The sequence below is a fragment of the Nerophis ophidion genome, linkage group LG13 (genome assembly GCF_033978795.1).
Source record: "Nerophis ophidion isolate RoL-2023_Sa linkage group LG13, RoL_Noph_v1.0, whole genome shotgun sequence".
In the NCBI taxonomy this organism is placed as follows: Eukaryota; Metazoa; Chordata; class Actinopteri; order Syngnathiformes; family Syngnathidae; genus Nerophis; species Nerophis ophidion.
The window spans coordinates 28,501,551-28,523,443 of NC_084623.1; the positions used below are offsets into that span (position 1 = coordinate 28,501,551).

The following is a 21,893-nucleotide window of genomic DNA, read 5'->3' on the forward strand; positions in this document are numbered from 1 at the left end:
CCATCCATCTTCTTCGGCTTATCCGAGGTACGGTCACGGGGCTGCAGTCTAAGCAGAGCAGTCCAGACTTCCCACTCCGTAGCCACTTCGTCCAGCTCCTCCCAGGGGATCCCGAGGCGTTTCCATGTCAGCTGAGAGACGAAAAAATTCCGTGCTGGGTCTTCCCCGTTGCCTCCTACCGGTCGGATGTGCCCTAAATATCTTCCCAGGGAGGTGTCTTGGGGGCATCCTGACCAGATGCCCAAACCACTTCATCTGGCTTCTATTGATGTGGAGGAGGAGCATCTTTACTTTGAGCTCCTCCCTAATCACAGAGTTTTTCGCCTTATCCCTAAGGTAGAACCACGCCACCCGGTGAAGGAAACAAATTTCAACCACTTGTACCCGTGATCTTGTCTTTTTGGTCATAACCAAAAGCTCAAGACCATAGGTGAGGATGGGAACGCAAGATGATGGGCAAGATCTCCCTACCAACCCGGAGATGGCACTCCATCCTTTTCAGGGCGAGAATCATGGACTCGGACGTGCTGATTCTCATCCCAGTTGCTTCACACTTGGCCCAGAACCGATCCAGTGAGAGTCATAGTCATAGTCTGGTCCAGGGGTCACCAACCTTTTTGAAACCAAGAGCTACTTCTTGGGTACTGATTAATGCGAAGGGCTACCAGTTTGATACACACTTAAATAAATTGCCAGAAATAGTCAATTTGCTCAATTTACCTTTAATAACTAAATCTATTTATGTATATAAAAAATGGGTATTTCTGTTTGTCATTCCGTCGTACTTTTTTTCCGCCTTTTACTGAAGGTTTTTTGTAGGGAATAAATGATGAAAAAAACACTTAATTGAACGGTTTGAAAGAGGAAAAAACAGGGAAAAAAATTTAATTAAATTTTGAAACATAGTTTATCTTCAATTTCAACTCTTTAAAATTTCTGGAACATTATTGGTAATTTTTCCTGATTAGGATTAATTTTAGAATTTTGATGACATATTTTAAATAGGTTAAAATCCAATCTGCACTTTGTTAGAATATATAACAAATTGGACCAAGCTATAATTCTAACAAAGACAAGTCATTATTTCTTCTAGATTTTCCAAAACAAAATGCTTTGAAATAAGATTTAAATCTGATTCTAAAGATATTTTAGATTTGACAGAATTTCAATCATATTAAGTTTGAAGAAATATTTCACAAATAGTTTTCGTCGAAAAAACAGAAGCCAAAATGAAGAATTAAATTAAAATCTATTTATTATTCTTTACAAAAACAAAAAAAAAATTCACTTGAATATTGATTTAAATTTTCAGGAAAGAAGAGGAAGGAATTGAAAAGGTAAAAAGGTATATGTGTTTAAAAATCCTAAAATCATTTTTAAGGTTGTATTTTTTCTCTAGAATTGTCTTTCTGAAAGTTATAAGAAGCAAAGTACAAAAAATAAATGAGTTTATTCAAACAAATGAAGACCAAGTCTTTAAAATATTTTCTTGGATTTTTAAATTCTATTTGAGTTTTGTCTCTCTTAGAATTAAAAATGTCGAGCAAAGCGAGCCCAGCTTGCTAGTAAATAAAGACAATTTAACAAATAGAGGCAGCTCACTGGTAAGTGCTGCTATTTGAGCTATTTTTAGAACAGGCCAGCGGGTTACTCATCTGGTCCTTACGGGCTACCTGGTGCCCGCTGGTTTTAGGGCCAGTCCCAATGCACCTCCTTGCCTTACTTGTTAGCCCTATCCCTAAATTCTGCATATTCCTGTGAAGGTAGGTGTGTCCCAATGACTCTTTTCTTGTAGGGGTAATGGGCATAACCAGGGGTAGAGGTATTAATCTAGCCCTTTGGAGTGAGACATTTAAGATGCTGATTTGCGCAGGTAGGTGCAAAGAAAATTCCACAATTTCTGCATGAGTTACACATTGAGTTGAGTTGAGATTGTGTTTATTTTGAACATGCTTGCATACAACATGATACATCACAATTTCAATGTTCAAAAAAGAGTAGGAAGCAGAGCTTTTTTAATCCTACCCCTTTTCCTTTACAAAGCAGTTGCTAATACTTTTGTTCATTTCCTGTTCTTAATTTAATCACAATACACTCCATAAGTAATAACATTACAAATAAATAAATGAATAAATGATTGTAGAAATCGCTGTCTTACGGTACCACGGATGCAAGTCAAAGTAGCCAAGCACGTGGACTTTTCAAAAGGTTTTAATGTTTTTCAACACAACCATTCAATTATCAGATTTCTTTTTTTTTTTTGCACTTTCCAGTCTCTTCTCCCAACTTCTTCCTCCTCCTGCATCCAGCCGCTCACTATTAAAGACAAAAGATGATTAGTTTAACACGTACCACCTATGCAATCTAATCATCTGCCAGCTGTGTATCAGCACATGCCACGCCCCCGTCTGATGGCGCTCTGTTTCCGCCCCATGGCCAAAGGCTGAACGGGTGTCCCAGCAGGTAGTACCGGAGGACCCCGACCACCAACCGGATAGCGAGGCACTCCCTCTCCACCGTGCTGTATCGGCTTTCTCGTTCTGAGAGTTTCCTGCTGATGTACAGGACGGGGTGGTCGTTGCCCAACTTCTGCTGGGATAAAACAGCTCCCAGTCCTGTGCTCGACGTGTCCGCCTGCAAAAAAAAAGGGAGGGAAAAATTAGGCATGTGCAGTACCGGCTCCTCACGAAGTGCTGTCTTTACCTTCTCGAAAGCATGCTGGTACTGCTCCGTCCACTGGACCAGATCTGGAGCACCATTTTGGGTGAGGTCAGTTAGTGGGCTGGTCAGGTCCACAAACCGGGGTACGAACCTCCGGTAATAGCCCACCAGCCCCAAAAACTGCCTCACCTTCTTTTTCGTCTTAGGCCGCAACTGTTGCGGTTTTGTCTATCTGAGGCTGCACCTATCCTTCCCCCAAATGATACCCCAGATACTGTCTGGCGGACCGCGCACTTCGCCGGGTTGGCGGTGAGCCCCGCCCGCCTCAGGGACTCGAGTACCGCACCCACCCTGTGCATATGCTGCGCCCAGTTGTTCCCATGGACGATGACATCATCCAGATAGGCGACAGCATATGCTGTGTGGGGCTGCAGTACCCGGTGCATCAGTCTCTGAAATGTGGCAGGCGCACCGAACAAGCCGATTGGAAGGGTCACAAATTGGTATAAACATTCCGTAGTGGAAAATGCCGTTTTTTCTTTAGACTCTGGAGACCACGGAATCTGCCAGTAGTCCTTAGTCAAATCCAGTGTCGTGAAAAAACGAGCAGTGCCCAACCGGTCCCGGAGCCCGTCGACGTGGGGCATCGGGTAGGCGTCAAAACGTGACACATCATTCACCTTGCGACAGTCCACATAGAATCGCAGAGACCCATCTTTCTTTCCTACCAGAACTATGGAGTTGCACCATGCCCTGTGTGACCTTTCTTTTACTCCCAATTCCAGCATGGCTTTTAATTCCTCCCGAACTACTTTGCACTTGTGTTCAGGCAGCCTAAAGGGCCGAGACCTCACAGTCACGCCTGGGGTTGTCTCTATGTGATGTTGGGTGAGGTTTGTGCGACCAGCAGGGGGGAGAACACGTCAGCAAAATGTTGTTGTAAATTGGCCACATCTGCTTTCTGTGACAGCGTCAGATGATTATCACAGCGGAGAGGGAAGGGCCAGGGGAGGGGGGAACCTCCGGCCCCAGCTCCTCGCCCTCCGCCATCGCCGTCACAATGGAGACAGGTTCTGCTTTCCTTCAACCTTTTAGTAGGTTAAGGTGGTATATTTGGGTTGCTCCGCCCCGATCAGCCTGCCTGACCTCATAATCCACATCACCTACTCATTGTGTGACCACAAAGGGTCTTTGCCACTTGGCGAGTAATTTGGAGCTGGATGTTGGGAGTAATACAAGTACTTCATCTCCCGGTGAAAATTGTCTGAGTTGTGTCCCCTTGTTATACAGGCGTTGCTAACATTCTTGGGCTTGGAGCAAATTCTCACGTGATAAGTGCTCTCAAGTCCATCAAGTATTGAATTTCATTTTTACTGGGGCTTGGACCTTCCTCCCAGCTTTCTTTAACTAAATCCAACACCCCGTGCGGCCTCCTGCCGAGCAACAGTTCAAATGGGGAGAATCCAGTTGAGGCCTGGGGTACCTCCCGCACTGCAAATAACAAGGGATCCAACCATTTATGCCAATTTGGTTTGTCCTCGTGTACGAACTTCCGGATCATGGATTTCAAGGTTCTATTCAACCGCTCTACCAACCCATCAGTCTGTGGGTGGTAGACGCTGGTCCGAATGGATTTGATCCCCACTAATCCGTACAGCTCCTTTGACATGCATAAAGGATGTGCCCTGGTCAGTCAGAATCTCTTTCGGGATTCCAACTCGGGAGATAACTTGAAACAGTGCCTTTGCAGAGATAGAGCACAGCGGTACTGCTTCGGGATAGCGCGTTGCATAATCCACCAGGACTAGTGCAAAGCGATATCCCTGCGCGCTCGGGTGAAACGAGGTCCATGCCGATTCGCTCAAATGGGACCTCTATTAATGGGAATGGCTGCAAAGGGGCTCTAGGGGTGGCCGCGGGGTTGACTAGTTGACAGTCCGGGAAAGCCGCGCACCAGCGGCGCACGTCTGCCCGAAAGCCTGGGCAATAGAACCGGACCTTTATCTGATTAAGTGTTTTATCATATTCCATGTGTCTGGCCATCGGGTTAAAATGTGCCGCCTGGAAAACCATTTCCCGACGGCTTTTTAGCACCAACCATTGGGTGATTTCCTCCCCTGTCTGAGTGTCACGACTCACTCTGTATAATCGGTCCTTAATCAATGTAAAGTGAGGGAAATCCTGCGCTATCTGCAGGGGGAACCCGCTGCCCATCAATTGAAATCACTTGGTCCCAGGTGGTCCCCTTCCCCCTCCTCCCTGGCAGCGTCGGATAATATCGCGTCACCGATGCAAACAGCGCGGATATTCCCCTTTCCTATCGGTCGTGAATGCACCCCTGCGCACTGCTTTATTAACCCGTTAAATCCTGACCAATTTGTTCCCAAGATTAAGGGGTGAGCCAGGCGCGAACTTACAGCCACCTTAACATGATGTTTTAACTCTTAGAAAAAAATTCCCCCGGCACGATAGGGTACTCGTGAATATCCCCATGCATCCAGGTTCTGGTGGATTATGGACTGCTCGCAGCCCGAATCCACCATCGCCCGGTGTGTACTCCCTTGTATTCTTACCGGTACATAGTACGTTGGATCACCTGGCCCACCTCCATCGATGGACATTCTCGCTGCAGGTGTACGAGCCACCCAAACCTCCAGCACGCCTGCCCAGGCATTCGAGGCTCCATTTGCAGGGGACACACAGCGTCGGCAACGGCCGAGGCCTGAGGTAGATAAAGCACAGCAGGGTTGTTTCGTGGGCTCCCTCAGCCGGCGGTGCACGCAACCTGAGCGGCGCTGGAATTGGACGCTCTGCTGCTTCTGTGGTCTTCTCTTCCTTCCTCCTCTCGCGGTGAATTGCCAGGTGATCCTCCGCCAACGCCACTGCCGCTACCAAGTCCTGGGGATGGTGGTAGCGGACCAACAGGGGTGTACGCGCCGGGATTGCCTCCAAAAGTTGTTCCAGAATTATCATTTCCATCACATCACCAACATGTCCGGGTTGCAGCCATCGTGTCGCCGTATCCCTCAGCTGCTGTCCCAGGGCGAACGGCCGCTCCTCCTGTCCCAGCCGCAGTGCACGGAAACGGCGCCTGTGGTCCTACTTCGAACCGCCCGTTCTGTCCAGCACCGCTCATCTCATGTCCTGGTAATCTACCCGGGACGTTGGTGGCAAACTGAGCGCCGCCCGCTGTGCCTCTCCCGCAAGCAGCAGCAACAGCCTCACAGCCCACTCCTCATCCGGCCAAGCGCATTCTCCCGCCGTGGCCTCAAACATGTCCATGAATGTTTGTGGATCCTCCGCTTCCGTCATCCAGTGCATCCCCACGGCCGCCACTGCTGGCTTCGCTCCAGTCCTCTCAGACATCGCTCGCAGTATCTGGTTCTGCTGCGCTATCTGCTCCTGCATCGCCTCCATTTGGCAATGGTTTGCCAGGGACACTTCTGCCAGAAGTTTCCCCAACGCCACTATTGGGTTTGGCGTTGACATTGTCTCTTTTTTTTTTTTTTTTACGTTGGGTGCCAGATGTAGAAGTCGCTGTCTTGTGGTACCACGGATGCATGTCAAAGTAGCCAAGCACATCAACTTCTCAACAGGCTTTAATGTTTTTCAACACAACCATTCAATTATCAGATTTCTTTTTTTTTGGACTTTCCAGTCTCTTTTCCCAATTTCTTTCTCCTCCTGCGCCCGGCCGCTCACTGTTAAAGACAACAGATGATTAGTTTAACACGTGCCACCTGTGCAATCTAATCATCTGCCAGCTGTGTCTCTCCCTCAGCACATGCCACGCCCCCGTCTGATGGCGCTCTGTTTCCGCCCCATGGCCAGAGGCATTTGACCTTTACCCCTGCGGCGCGCTGATCACAATCCTTCTCCACAATAATAATTAGTGAAGTAAGTTATGTTTCCTATAGTGAGATAAATAAGGTTATCTAGAAAATGAATGGATTGATTAAATAAATCCAGAATGTTTATCATAGTTCTTCTTCTTTGTACTTTGTAAACACATTAAGTTTGAAAAGTTTCCTGAAGTGGATTACATTAGTACATTGTTTGATTGCGTTGCTCAATCCATTCCATAATTAAATTCCACATACTGATATACTGAAGGTTTTAAGTGTTGTGCGGGCATACAGATGTTTTAAATTACATTTAATAAGATTATATTTCTCCTCTTTTGTTGAGAAGAATTGTTGCATATTCTTGGGTACCGCATTGTAGTTTGCTTTGTGCATAATTTTAGCTGTTTGCAATATCACTATGTTGTAGAATTTCAGTATTTTCGATATAATGAATAAATGTTCTCTATATCCAACATTATGTATTATATCTAATTGATCTTTTTTGTAACACGGTTAATGAATTAAGTGTTAGTTTGTAGTTGTTTCCCCATATTTCTTCACAATAACTCCGATATAGTAACCCTAGCGAGCAGTACAGAATATGGAATGATTTTTGGTTCAGAAGATCAATCAATCAATCAATCAATGTTTATTTATATAGCCCTAAATCACTAGTGTCTCAAAGGGCTGCACAAACCACAACGACACCCTCGGTAGAGCCCACATAAAACTCACACCCAGTGGGACGTCGGTGACACTGACAATGATGACTATGAGAAACCTTGGAGAGGACAGCATATGTGGGCCACCCCCCCTCTAGGGAACCGAAAGCAATGGATGTCGAGCGGGTCTAACATGATACTATGAAAGTTTAATTCATAGTTTATCCAACACAACCGTGAGAGTCCAGTCCGAAGTGGATCCAACACAGTAGCGAGAGTCCCGTCCATAGTGGAGCCAACAGGAAACCATCCCAAGCGGAGGCGGATCAGCAGTGGATCAGCAGCGCAGAGATGTCCCCAGTCGATACACAGGCGAGCGGTCCATCCTGGGTGCCGACTCTGGACAAGCGGTCCATCCTGGGTCCCGACTCAGGACAGCCAGTACTTCATCCATGGCCACTTGATCGGACCCCCTCCACAAGGGAGAGTGGGACAGAGGAGAAAAAGAAAAGAAAGGGCAGATCAACTGGTCTAAAATGGGGGTATATTTAAAGGCTACAGTCTACAAATGAGTTTTAAGGTGAGACTTAAATGCTTCTACTGAGGTAGCATCTCGAACTGTTACCGGGAGGGCATTCCAGAGTTCTGGAGCCCGAACGGAAAACGGTCTAAAACCCGTAGAGTTTTTGTACCAACTGTAATCTTTTAATGCTAGACATGGGGAGACCCGAAAATAATACATTACAGTAATTGAGACGAGACGTTAGAAACGCATGGATAATGATCTCGGCGTCAGTAGTGGAAAAAATGGAGTGAATTTTAGCGATATTACGGCGATAAAGGAAGGCCGTTTTAGTAACGTTTTAATGTGTTACTCAAACGAGAGAGTTGGGTCGAAGACAATACCCAGATATTTTACCGAGTCGCCTTGTTTAATTGTTTGGTTGTCAAATGTTAAAGTTGTATTATTAAATAGAGGTTGGTGTCTAGCAGGACCGATTAAACAGCATTTGGTTTTTTTTGGCGTTGAGTTGCAAAAAGTTAGCGGATATCCATTGTTTAGTTTCATTAAGACAGGCCTCCAGCTGACTACAATCCGGCGTGTTGGTCGGCTTTAGGGGCATGTAGTGTTGGTTGTCATCAGCATAACAGTGAAAGCTAACACCGTATTTACGTATGATGTCACCTAGCGGCAGCATGTAGATGCTGAAGAGTGCAGGGCCAAGGACCGAACCAGGGGGAACTCTTCACGTTACCTTAACATAGTCTGAGGTCACATTATTATGGGAGACGCACTGCATCCTGTCACTAAGATAGGAGTTAAACCAAGACAGGGCTAATTTTGACATACCAATTCGTGTTTTCATGCGCTCTAATAAAATATTATGATCGACGGTATCGAAAGCAGTTAGGATCGAGGAGCAGCAACATAGATGACGCATCGGAATCCATCATTAGCAATAGATCATTAGTCATTTTAGCGAGGGCTGTCTCCGTAGAGTGGTTTGCCCTGAAACCGTATTGAAAGGTTTCACATAGATTGTTAGACGCTAAGTGTTCATTTAGCTGCTCCGCAACAATTTTTTCGAGGATTTTTAAAATAAAGGGAAGGTGAGACACCGGTCGGTAGTTTACCATGAGGTCAGAATCGAGGTTAGGTCTTTTAAGGAGAGGATGAATAACCGCTTTTTTGAATGCTAGGGGAACAGTGCCCGAGGAAAGTGATAAGTTTCTAATTACATCTGAAACGATCACACTGCCGCCGTCTGGAGCCGTCGCCTTTTTTTTTTTTTCTTTTAGTGCCTCACTCTAACTTTCCTCATCCACAAATCTTTCATCCTCGCTCAAATTAATGGGGAAATCGTCGCTTTCTCTGTCCGAATAGCTCTTGCTGCTGGAGGCTATGATTATAAACAATGTGAGGATGTGAGGAGCCCAACAACCCGTGACGTCACGCGCACATCGTCTGCTACTTTTGGTAAAGGCAAGGCTTTTTTATTAGCGACCAAAAGTTGCGAACTTTATCGTCGATGTTCTCTACTAAATCCTTTCAGCAAAAATATGGCAATATCGCGAAATGATCAAGTATGACACATAGAATGGACCTGCTATCCCCGTTTAAATAAGAAAATCTCATTTCAGTAGGCCTTTAATGGCTGAGATAGTTTTTTTTTTTTTACAGTCCTCATGCCGCCCGAATGCAGCTGAGATAGGCTCCAGCACCCGACACTACTCCGAAAGGGACAAGCGGTAGAAAATGGATGGATGGATGGATGCTTCGGTTGATGAATAAATGAAAAACTACACGAAGAAGAAGCCGCCATCTGGGACTGTTGTCTCTTGTGAACATTTTGAAGGTATGTAAGGTTAAGGTTTTCACATTTACAAGCTTAAAAGTTTTAGTATTTACAGTAAGTATTATTATTTAGTGTTTTAGCCTAACGTTAGCAAGCGTAGCTAACTGGCTAACATTACAAAACAAACGGTTCAAACTAACATGTCCTATATTATATAAATTGTGCTTTTTTTCTCTGGCCCTAACTTAGCGAGTTAGCGTTTGAAAAGCCTCACTCTGAAGGGATAGATTCATACCCCCTACTCCTTACTATGCCCACTACCCCTACATGCAAAGAGTCATTGGGACACCACTACCTTCACTGGAAGACTTAAAAAGTAGGGTGAAGGGGTGTAGTTGAATTAGGCCGAAATTTGTTCCGATTGCTAACACTGACACTCACCAATATGCATATAGAGCAAAGAGGTCAACTGAGGATGCCACAACTAGAGGTGGTGAAGAGATTTAAATACCTCGGCGAATGGTTTTCCTTCGGATTTAAAACTCTTTCCATCAATCGACAGAGCATTTTAAAATGAACTTCGAGACATTCAAAAGTTCAATTTCCATGATTTTTCATACAAAAAATCCTTCAAGGTGGCAGAGGGGTTAGTGCGTCTGCCTCACAATACGAAGTTCCTGCAGTCCTGGGTTCAAATCCAGGCTCGGGATCTTTCTGTGTGGAGTTTTCATGTTCTCCCCGTGAATGCGTGGGTTCCCTCCGGGTACTCCGGCTTCCTCCCACCTCCAAAGACATGCACCTGGGGATAGGTTGATTGGCAACACTAAATGGTCCCTAGTGTGTGAATGTGAGTGTGAATGTTGTCTGTCTATCTGTGTTGGCCCTGCGATGAGGTGGCGACTTGTCCAGGGTGTACCCTGCCTTCCACCCGATTGTAGCTGAGATAGGCGCCAGCGCCCCCGCGACCCCGAAAGGGAATAAGCGGTAGAAAATGGATGGATGGATGGATGAATTCCTTCAAAAAAACTCTTCTGCCGGTCTGTCTTTGTTTCGGACCTACAGCCGCCCCAAAACTTTCTTGGTAGTAGCGTCAAGTTCATAGCGCAATCCAAGATCTTTTTTTTATACTGTCTGCTCTATGTAACATCAACATAGCTATTACAGACATAATATTTATAATCTGTGCCAATATCACAGCGGAAATCAGTTAAAACAAGTTGTAAGGATCCACAGATGGCTAGTGTGACATCATAGGTCAACCAGAAAAGGACCTAATTTAACTGCGCTAAAATGAAATGAGCGCCATCCAGTGTACGGGAGGCACATGGCATATGACCAATAGTTGCATTAAAAAAGGGCATTGACACCTTTACATACAGGTGTGGAATTACAAAAAAATAACTGTTTGAGAAATCAGACAAATTTAGTGCAAGGAAACGTATTGAATGACATTTACACTGGCTGTCAACGGCCAGCAGCATCGCACTTGACCAAAATCACCTTGGCGCGTATGTTGGCCCCCATACCTTAAGGGAAAAGATCAAGGCACCCCAAAAGCAAAACAAAAGGACTAAAAAACAACTTATATCCACAAGCTGTAACCATCATCACCCAAATCATTCAATTGACAGGCCAAACTAGGACTGTGTGATAGTACTTTAACAGTGTACAGGAGTCCCATTTATATTTTTTTATATTGCATACTTTTATATTTTTAAATTGTGCCCTCTAATTTGTATTTGTTGTTATGTTAAATAAAGATGCTGCTTTCTCTGGTACTACTATACTGCATTTCATTGTCTTCCTGAAAGCAATGACACAAAAAACCCATAACGTAATTAATTCATTAATTTACTAGCTCTTGCAGTACGTCAACTCTGTTAAATCTTTGCACTGGATTGTATTAACTCTGGTTAAGATAGTGATTGAATGAGCTTTGATGGCTGTCTTACCTTTTTGTACACAAAGGTAGTATTGTACAATTGCAAGTATGTCACTTCATCATTGATTTGTTGTTCATTATTCCCACATAGCAGTAGTAGCAGTGTTTATCAGTGATGTTGCCTCTTTCTATTTGATATCAAATTCACTCTAGTCTGCTGCAGGTCGTTGCTTTCACTAGTAAAAAGACATTTCTGGCATTGAAGCTGTCATGTTGACATTAAACCATATTAAAAGTAACTTGCCTGGTTATATCAAATGTATTGCTAATGGCGTTGTAATGTACATAAACTTAATTAGATTATTTTTTACACATAAAAGTAACATTATTACATAACGTTGTTATTCCGAACTCTGAATTCTACATTCACAAATGCAATGAGCCAAGAAATCACCAAGACTGCATGAATTTAACATCGATCTTAAAGGGGCCCTATTATGCAAAACCAACTAATCTTTCCTATAGGTACCTGTTTTTGTGTAACTGGTATCTGCATAAATCCCGGGAATTTTAAATCAAATGACGTAGGCATGGTGGAGACATTTATTAAACAATCTTGCCTTTCTTTATACTTCCTCCAAACAAGCCCTTTGGAATTTGCCCCAATAGTGATGTTTTTCCTTATTGTGACATCTGCGGATATCTCCATTTATGGTAGAAATTTACCTAAAGTGCTCTGCGTGAGTCCGCCATTGTAGTCCACGCTTTAGTTAATAACCTCCTTATTCGCTATCCCCTTGTTGTGGGGCAGACAGGCTCGTAGATCAGCAAGCATCCTTATGCTGTTGCCATTTATACAAACCCCGTTTCCATATGAGTTGGGAAATTGTGTTAGATGTAAATATAAACTGAATACAATGATTTGCAAATCATTTTCAACCCATATTCAGTTGAATATGCTACAAAGACAACATGTTTGATGTTCAAACTGATAAAAACTTTTTTTTTTTTTTGCAAATAATCCTTAACTTTAGAATTTGATGCCAGCAACACGTGACAAAGAAGTTGGGAAAGGTGGCAATAAATACTGATAAAGTTGAGGAATTCTCATCAAACACTTATTTGGAACATCTCACAGGTTTGCTGGCTAATTGGGAACAGGTGGGTGCCATGATTGGGTATAAAAGCAGCTTCCGTGAAATGCTCAGTTATTCACAAACAAGTATTGGGAAAGGGTCACCACTTTGTGAACAAATGCGTGAGCAAATTGTCAAACAGTTTAAGAACAACATTTCTCAACGGGCTATTGCAAGAAATTTAGGAATTTCACCATCTATGGTCCGTAATACCACATATGAGGTCCTCTCCAAGGCTTCTCATAGTCAGCATTGTCACTGGCGTCCCACTGGATGTGAATTCTCCCTGCCCACTGGGTGTGAGTTTTCCTTGCCCTTTTGTGGGTTCTTCCGAGGATGTTGTAGTCGTAATGATTTGTGCAGTCCTTTGAGACATTTGTGATTTGGGGCTATAAAATCAATCGATCAATCAATCAACATTGATTGATTGATTGAAAAGGTTTAGAGAATCTGGAGAAATCAGTGCACGTAAGCGATTATATAATGGACCTTCGTCCCCTCAGGCAATACTGCATCAAAAAAGCAACATCAGTGTGTAAAGGATATCACCACATGGGCTCAGGAACACTTCAGAAAACCACTGTCAGTAACTACAGTTTGTCGCTACATCTGTAAGTGCAAGTTAAAACTACTATGAAAAGCCAAAGCCATTTATCAACGACACCCAGAAACGCCGCCGGCTTCTCTGGGCCTGAGCTCAGCTAAGATGGACTAATGCAAAGTGAAAAAGTGTTCTGTGATCTGACGAGTCCACATTTCAAATTGTTTTTTGGAAACAGTGAACGTCGTGAAAGGTACATACATCCAAGCAACGTTGTCATGGACTTCCTTGCTTATTCCAGCAAGACAATGCCAAGTCACTTGTTACAACAGCGTGGCTTCATAGTAAAAGAGTGCCGGTACAAGACTGGCTTGCCTGTAGTCCAGACCTGTCTCCTATTGAAAATGTGTGGCGCATTATGAAGCCTAAAATACCACAACGGAGACCCCGGACTGTTGAACAACTTAAGCTGTACATAAAACAAGAATGAGGAAGAATTCCACCTGAAAAGCTTCAAAAATGTGTCTCCTTAGTTCCCAAAGGTTTATTGAGTGTTGTTAAAAGAAAAGGTGATGAAACACAGTGGTGAACATGCCCTTTCCCAACTACTTTAGCTCGTGCTGCAGCCATGAAATTCTAAGTTAATTATTATTTGCAAAAAAAAAATAAAGTTTATGATTTTGAACATCATTTTAAGTGGATTCAACTGAATATGGGTTGAAACGGATTTGTAAATCATTATATTCCCTTTATATTTACATCCAACACAATTTCCCAACTCATATTGAAACGGGTTTGTATTACAAATTAGTGTATAGTTTAAATGTATGTCTTTCAGTAGACTCGACATGGAAGCGCTAAAAACTACAACATTGATGACCAGTAGAATATGTTGTCAAAGTCGAGCCATGTAAATAAGACGGCCCACAAAACGCTGCATTCTGAAGAGATGGTCATAAAGCAGCGAACAATATGAGCCATTCAAGCAATAAGCCCATTTACAATAACTCTCAGGAAGCAAAAACAAAAAAGCAATAAAGACAAAGGACATTCTCAATGAAATCAGCATCTTTAGCTAAACTATTTATTAAAATAAATATTCTTCTTTTTCTTTTAGTTCTCTTTGTTATATATTTTTTGTCTGTTGTGAAAAAAATATTTAAAAGTTATTTAAGTAAGTTAGGGTTATGTGGGGCGGTCTCTCACGCGCATTTTCTCGGATTTTCGCAATAACAACAACGAATGCAGCGTTTTTATTTTGCGGGCCGGAAGTCGACTGCAGATCTGCAACTGACGTATTTTGAAACCAATATGAAGTCCAACGACACTAAACAGCAGTGCGCATGCGTAGTTCAGTGACGTGTCGAGAAAGTGTCAAAGCGAGGGATGGAAAAAAATATGGAAAATAGGTTTGGATAGTCTACTTAATTGAGGAATGTGTCCTTGTGTTTGGATATTCTATGTTGGCTCCTCCTCATCCGTAGAGTTAAATACTTTGATTTTAAAATCACTTTGTAAGCCTTCGAGCTAACTGGCAAAGCAACCTATAGGAGCTAACAGCTATGTTAGCTTCTGATACTGTTAGCTCATGTTAGCTCCTGCTACTTTTACTGCCCATATTTCATCCACTCAATACCGGGTTCGGGTGTCAGCAGCAGCCGGACCCACAGCTCCGTGAGAGGAAGATGTCTCGGAGGCGGCTGGACAGTCGCAGCGGGCTCTCGGCTGGGCTGCTGGCCGAAATCCAGACTCCGATCAGCACAGAACCGCTGGACAGTGTGTTCGAAGTCACTGCAGAGTTGGGAAGGTGAGTCCACCATTTAGGCCTCAACCACTTTTAAAAGTCGCCAAATTAACCACGTACATATGCAAAAATTTTGATGTGGGAAAATGAGCAGTACATCGGTATTGAAAACACTTTACAAGAGCGAAAATCTAGGTCACTGCAGTCTGGAACGGTACAGTAAATTACAGCAAGAATTTAGTAAAACTAACTGAAGCTTTTATGTTGGAACACTGATATCTCATGTTAATTGTCATTTAGTGGTTTATTACAACAACATAGAGAACACTTTACAAGATAATAAATCTATGTCACTGTATTCTGGAATGTTACAGTATTTTAAAGTAACCGGGTCAATATCAACATAAGTAACCTTATGTAAAAGAACATCTGAGATATTCCATCAGACTTCATATCCATTGTATTAATTAGATGTTATGCTTTGAAAATGCTTCTTGGTCAAGCTCCCACACTTCATAAAATAACTGCAAGCTAAAAAAGGACATTCAAACTGAAAAATTAGTAATAGCAGGGAGATTATAAAATATACATTGCTGGAAAGCGTTTTAGTCCCCTTCTCAACAAAACATATCTGAATCAGAATCAGAAACACAGGAATTTGGATCAAAATGAAAATAAGATAATATATGTTTTACTTAATTATATAAATAAATATATACTCACACACACAATATACAAATAATCAAATGTCAAAAAATTGAAATAGGTCGTATACTATATGATACAGTCTAACTTGTAGTAAACGTCAGTAAAGTTGTGTATGAACGAATATATAAAATGCCATGCAATTTTCATTTCACGATTGTTTATATAAATGGGTTGTACTTGTATAGCGCTTTTCTACCTTCAAGGTACTCAAAGCGCTTTGACACTACTTCCACATTTACCCATTCACACACACATTCACACACTGATGGAGGGAGCTGCCATGCAAGGCGCCAACCAGCACCCATCAGGAGCAAGGGTGAAGTGTCTTGCACAGGACACAACGGACATGACGAGGTTGGTACTAGGTGGGAATTGAACCAGGGACGCTCAGGTTGCGCACGGCCACTCTCCCACTGCGCCACGCCATCCCTTCATCAACGAATTATGTTCAACGTTTACAATAAAGTGAACAAATCTATGTGTGTTACACACGTGGTCGTTGACAGTGCAAATCAAATTAAAAATTCATGATACAGCATATGAATAACATTGACATGTTTAGAACTGCTGAGTTTCGAGTGCAAACGATCAACTAATGTAGTACTCCATTTAGACTATGAAATTAATCTACCTAAAGAAGTTGTGTAGCTTGTTAAATTTTTTTCCTACAGCTTGTAATTGTTTGTGTTTTCTTTTTTTGATTTGTTCCTTACTCTGCATTTTGAGAGCTGCCTGACCTAAATTCATCCAACGTCCTTCCAGACCCTGTTGCAACACGTGTATCTCTCGGAAAATTTCGGAGCAACTCGGCTCTTCTTGTTGTCTGTTAACCTTTGACACATGCTTACAAAATGGCTGCGCCCATGTTGTTTATAGCAATTAATGTTAATTATTCAATGTTCCAAACATTTGAAAATTTAAGAAAAGTCAGGGGTGCTTTTATCAATTCAAAAAGTACTTATACTGAACTATTTTAACAAGTTTAATTAAAAAACAAAACAAATAACACATTCAGAAAATTATATACTTTGTAGAAGAAATATTATTGTAGATAACTGTTATGTGTACCTCAAGTAGAATTTAAATGTGTAACTCATGTTACTTGCATCACAAGTAACATGAGTAATATGTCAGAAACTAAATAACAAAAACAAATGTAAAAATGTGAAGGTTGGCAAATTATGGCAATGAGATGTGACTGCACTTTTTGTCCGAGTATACAACAATAGTGTTGATATATAAGAGATCATGTCTTATACATCAGAGAACACCTCTCAATTATTTCAAAGTTTGTCAATGAAATATGAACAATTTCCCTTGTGGATCATTAAAGTTTGTCTAAGTCTAATGACAGTGCTGCAGTAAGTTCTTTTGCCATTTTTGACGAAGTAACATAAGCAGCCGCTTCTGGCGTTGTATGTAGGGATGATGTTCGTTAAGAAACTATCAAGTTCGAGCCCATTATCGAATCCTCTTATCGAACCGATTCCTTATCGAATCCAGATAGGTTGTTGTGTGTGCACTGAGTTCCAAAAGCCACAGACGTTATATGACTGGGCCGGCACACGGTTTATATGGAGGAAAAGCGGATGTGACTGAGGACAGCATGCGGCCGTTATAGGGTGAAGGTTTCAGGTAAAAGAGGACGCCAAAGGCACGCCCCCAGTGAGCATATAATGCTGCTATGTGTGTTCTAAATAAAACAATTGCCGACAACCACATCACCAACATGGACATCGACATCCCGGTGAAGCACACTATGGAGAAGAGTGGACCTGTAAGGTAGCAAATCCATACTCACACGGAGCAAGAGAAGTCGGCTTTTACTGTTGTGCTAGCTTGCTATGCTAATGGTTTCGAAAATCATCCCTAATTGTATGTGTGCTAGTGGTAAATGATGTACTGTAGCTGTGGCATCCAACTTGCCCGCTGCATGCCTACTCTGTAAATAAGGGAAAAGCAAATGTATTATTATTTTAGATGCTAATAATTATTATAATCATCTGACTGACACACACACAGTGACACAGTTGTAAAAACACAATGTGTTGCAGTGCTTCTGCTAGGATTTGTTTTTACACTAAGTTGTAAAAGTAACGTAAAGTAAATGGGTTGTACTTGTGTAGCGCTTTTTTACGCTTTGACACTATTTCCACCTCCACCCATTCACACACACATTCACACAGTGATGGCGTGAGCTGCCATGCAAGGCGCTAACCAGGCCCCATCAGGAGCTAGGGTGAAGTGTCTTGCTCAAGGACACAAAGGAGCGTGACTAGGATGGTAGAAAGTGTGTATTGAACCAGTAACCCTCACATTGATGGCACGGCCACTCTCCCAACTTTGCCACGGAGTCCAAGTAGCAGTTGTCATTAACGGCACAAAACACATAAACAAAAGTACATTTTGCTCTGCTGCAGTATATCTTGTGTGCACATACTACTCGCACTCACTGATAGCGCCCAATAACTAGTAACTTTATGTAACACATAAGTGTAACTATAAGAACATTTGAAAGACCAACAATGACAAGTTCATTTTTAAACTATTTCCATCATGCATTTAGCTACAACTTCACGTACCTTGCACTCGCCGTGGAGTTGTGGATGGTGGTTCTGGAGTTGGCTCAACATGTTGAAGTGTTGCCTCCTTCGGGGATTTTTTTCCTGCATTTTCTGTTCTGTGGTGTGCGATACTATTTCTGAGATTATGCCTAACAAAGGTGTTGTTGTGGCTCAGTGCCTTTTATATTTTGCTGTAGTAAAATGTAAACCATTTTAAAACTACCATCAAATGTTGGTCAGCTCCTTATGAATGCACAATGAAGTCCACCAGTGCCTTTTCATTCTAAGTGTGGCCACCGACTGCTTGAAGGTGGGGTGGAAGTTGAGTAGTGAGGCCAGTCTGTTTAGGCACCCTGAACACAGGTGGCAGCTTTCCTTTCACCAGCCTTTTGACCTTGGTTGTCCAGAAGGCAAACTGCTTACCATGACTTAAAAACTAGCAAATCCATCCATCCATCCATTGTCTACCGCTTGCCCCAGCCTATCTCAGCTCCATTCGGGCGGAAGGCGGTGTACACCCTGGACAAGTCGCTACCTCATCACAGGGCTAACAGATAGACAACATTCACACTGACATTCACACACTATGGCCAATTTAGTGTTGCCAATCAACCTATCGTTATAAATCCAAATGATGACATTTAGAAAAGTTAAATAAGTGGTGCACAACTGACATGTATAAATATTCCTGTTTGAAACAGCTACTCATAATGTTAGATGTCATAGTTGATATTCTACTCCATATAGTTATTTATTTTGATCCTTCTAAGCCGCAATTTAGGAGGGAACTATCCATCCATTTTCTACCGCTTATTCCCTTTTGGGGTTGCGGGGGGCGCTGGCGCCTATCTCAGCTACAATCGGGCGGAAGGCAGGGTACACCCTGGACAAGTCGCTACCTCATCGCAGGGCCAACAAAGATAGACAGACCACATTCACATTCACACACTAGGGCCAATTTAGTGTTGCCAATCAACTTATCCCCAGGTGCATGTCTTTGGAAGTGGGAGGAAGCCGGAGTACCCGGAGGGAACCCACGCATTCACGGGGAGAACATGCAAACTCCACACAGAAAGATCCCGAGCCTGGATTTGAACCCAGGACTGCAGGACCTACGTATTGTGAGGCAGACGCACTAACCCCTCTGCCACCGTGAAGCCCAGGAGGGAACTACTGGTCTGTAATTTCAGTCAGATGTTAAACAAGCTTAGCGAATCACTTTCTGATCACATGTAACGTTTTATTATTAACATAGATCTGAACATATTTAAGGCTTGTCATACCCCTCTATTTTGAAACACTGAATTAAAATGCACCACTACTCTCTGATCAAAGGCATGTTCATCTGAAACATGTGCCAATGGTGAAAATAATTTTGAACTTATGATTTTTTTACTCAAAATTAACAGTATGTTGCCACATTGGCACCTATTGTAGGACACCACATTTCTTCTGCAACATTTTCGATTAAACTTGCCTCATGGAAAACAAACGACTGTCTTGTCACAATGGAAAGAGCATACAATATTGTATAGATAGAAATCAAGGCAGATTTATTGATCTTGTACTTTCGCAAGAAACGTACACCTTACCATGGGCATTAAAATCTTACAGTCATTCCCACATTTCTGGCGTGGCAAACCCTTAAATGAACCAAAATAAAAATGTACATTACAGGCAATAGTCAGCTGTTTTTCCACACACATCCTGTATTTACACTGACTGGAATATTATTCAGTACTTTCTCTGTCGAGAGACCAGGATCAAGTTGCTTAACAATTTTGTCAAGAAAGAGAATACAAACATTGATTTAAAAAAAAAAAAAAAAAAAAAAAGTAATAAAATTGCACTTACTGTGCTTGAGTCTACAGTGGTTGCCACTCATTATATTAAACATATATTTTTATTTGTTTAATTTAATACACACCATATTAAAATTATCTGCACACCTTATTAAAATTATCTGTTTCATTAACTTAAAAACAAAATGTGCCTGTGAAGCTAGATTCTAAAAATGGCTAAAATCTAATCTAAATCTCATATTAGATAATATATTTGATGTGCATTTGAGGCTACCTGAGTAATTGTAAACGTATTATAGTCTAACGTTTGTCACGCTGTTAAATACAGTTTCAACACAATTCACAAAGTTAAACAAAGAAATGTGATTACTCAAATGCCTACCACCATCCATATTCCGTATCCATAAACACTGAACGTGCGGGTCCACGAGTGCTTGTCTGCACGTGCCGCGTCCATAAAATAGGTGGCTGTGTAGCAAAAAAAACATGGGGTCCGAACGTGCAACCTTGGTGTCTGCAGACACATGGTTCTCAGTCGATGACATGCTCCTCCATGGTATCTGGGCCCGGAGATGCACGAGGCCTGGAGCGACCTGGATTGTCTGATTTCCCTCGGTCAGACATCACAGTATTCTCAGGCGCAATCCCCAAAAAAGAAGTTACACACAAAGTCAGTAAAACGTATGGTACAGTTGACTGCTGGAATTAGTAAAAGTGCCACTAAAATGCAAAAAAAGGTCACATTTCCACAGAGCCCCCGCTAAGCACGCCTTGCACCGCTGTACAAACCACATTTATTCAACACATTCAACTCACCCTGAACATTCAAACTACCCATCCATCCATCCATTTTCTACCGCTTATTCCCTTTGGGGTCGCGGGGGGCGCTGGCGCCTATCTCAGCTACAATCGGGCGGAAGGCGGGTTACACCTTGGACAAGTCCCCACCACATCGCTGGGCCACGTTCAAACTACCATTTTTCCATATTTTATTCTCACCCTATTCCACCTTCAACACATTCATCTCACCCTTGACCTTCAAACTACCAATTTTCCATATTTTATTGTCACCCTATTTCCAACCGTTTTACATTCAATGAATACTTTCACATTTTAACATATTTTTATAGCAGTTTGTCTAACTTTGCACATTGTAAACCTAATATTCAAGGATCTTGTTCCTTGGCGCCATGTTACAAGTACGCTAGCTTTTCCCCTGATGGCATGCTGAGTTTTTATGCCAGCATTTTAGCTCATGTGATCTATTTACACCTAAAATGTATAGATTAGGGCTTCACGATTCCAGAGGGGTTAGTGCGTCTGCCTCACAATACGAAGGTCCTGCAGTCCTGGGTTCAAATCCAGGCTCGGGATCTTTCTGTGTGGAGTTTGCATGTTCTCTCCGTGAATGCGTGGGTTCCCTCCGGGTACTCCGGCTTCCTCCCACTTCCAAAGACATGCACCTGGGGATAGGTTGATTGGCAACACTAAATTGGCCCTAGTGTGTGAATGTGAGTGTGAATGTTGTCTGTCTATTTGTGTTGGCCCTGCGATGAGATGGCGACTTGTCCAGGGTGTACACCGCCTTCCGCCCGATTGTAGCTGAGATAGGCGCCAGCGCCCCCCGCGACCCCGAAATGGAATAAGCGTTCAAAAATGGATGGATGGATGGATGTATAGATTATGTTACTTTGCAATCTCTTGAAGTTTGCTAACTTTTCTATCTAATCCAACATTTAGCTTTTCAAGATTCATACTACATTTCAGTACAGCTTCTTCTTTTCAGCTCTCAAACCATTTTACCCTGTAATCTATTTCAACATTCAAACCATTTCTATATTCCACTAATATTTCAGTCAAGGGTCAGCTAACATTCAAACCATTTCAAGATTTGAACGATTTCAACATCCAAACCATTTCTACATTCATCCTACATTCCATTAGCATTTCAGTTCAGCGTCAGCTCTTCAACATTTAAACGATTTCAACATTCAAACTATTGTTACATTCATACTACATTCTATCAGCATTTCAGTTCAACTTCAGCATTC

General features: G+C 42.5%; 1 protein-coding gene across 1 annotated transcript in view; it reads left to right on the forward strand.

Moving 5' to 3' along the window:
* The first annotated feature begins 14,353 nt into the window (after window positions 1-14,353).
* Window positions 14,354-21,893, forward strand: part of stk17b (serine/threonine kinase 17b (apoptosis-inducing)) — a 32,441-nt gene continuing 24,901 nt past the window's right edge. The window contains exon 1 of the mRNA XM_061918722.1: window positions 14,354-14,831. Coding sequence (XP_061774706.1) covers window positions 14,710-14,831 — 122 coding nt within the window. The 5' untranslated portion in view covers window positions 14,354-14,709. The remainder of the gene's footprint in view (window positions 14,832-21,893) is intronic.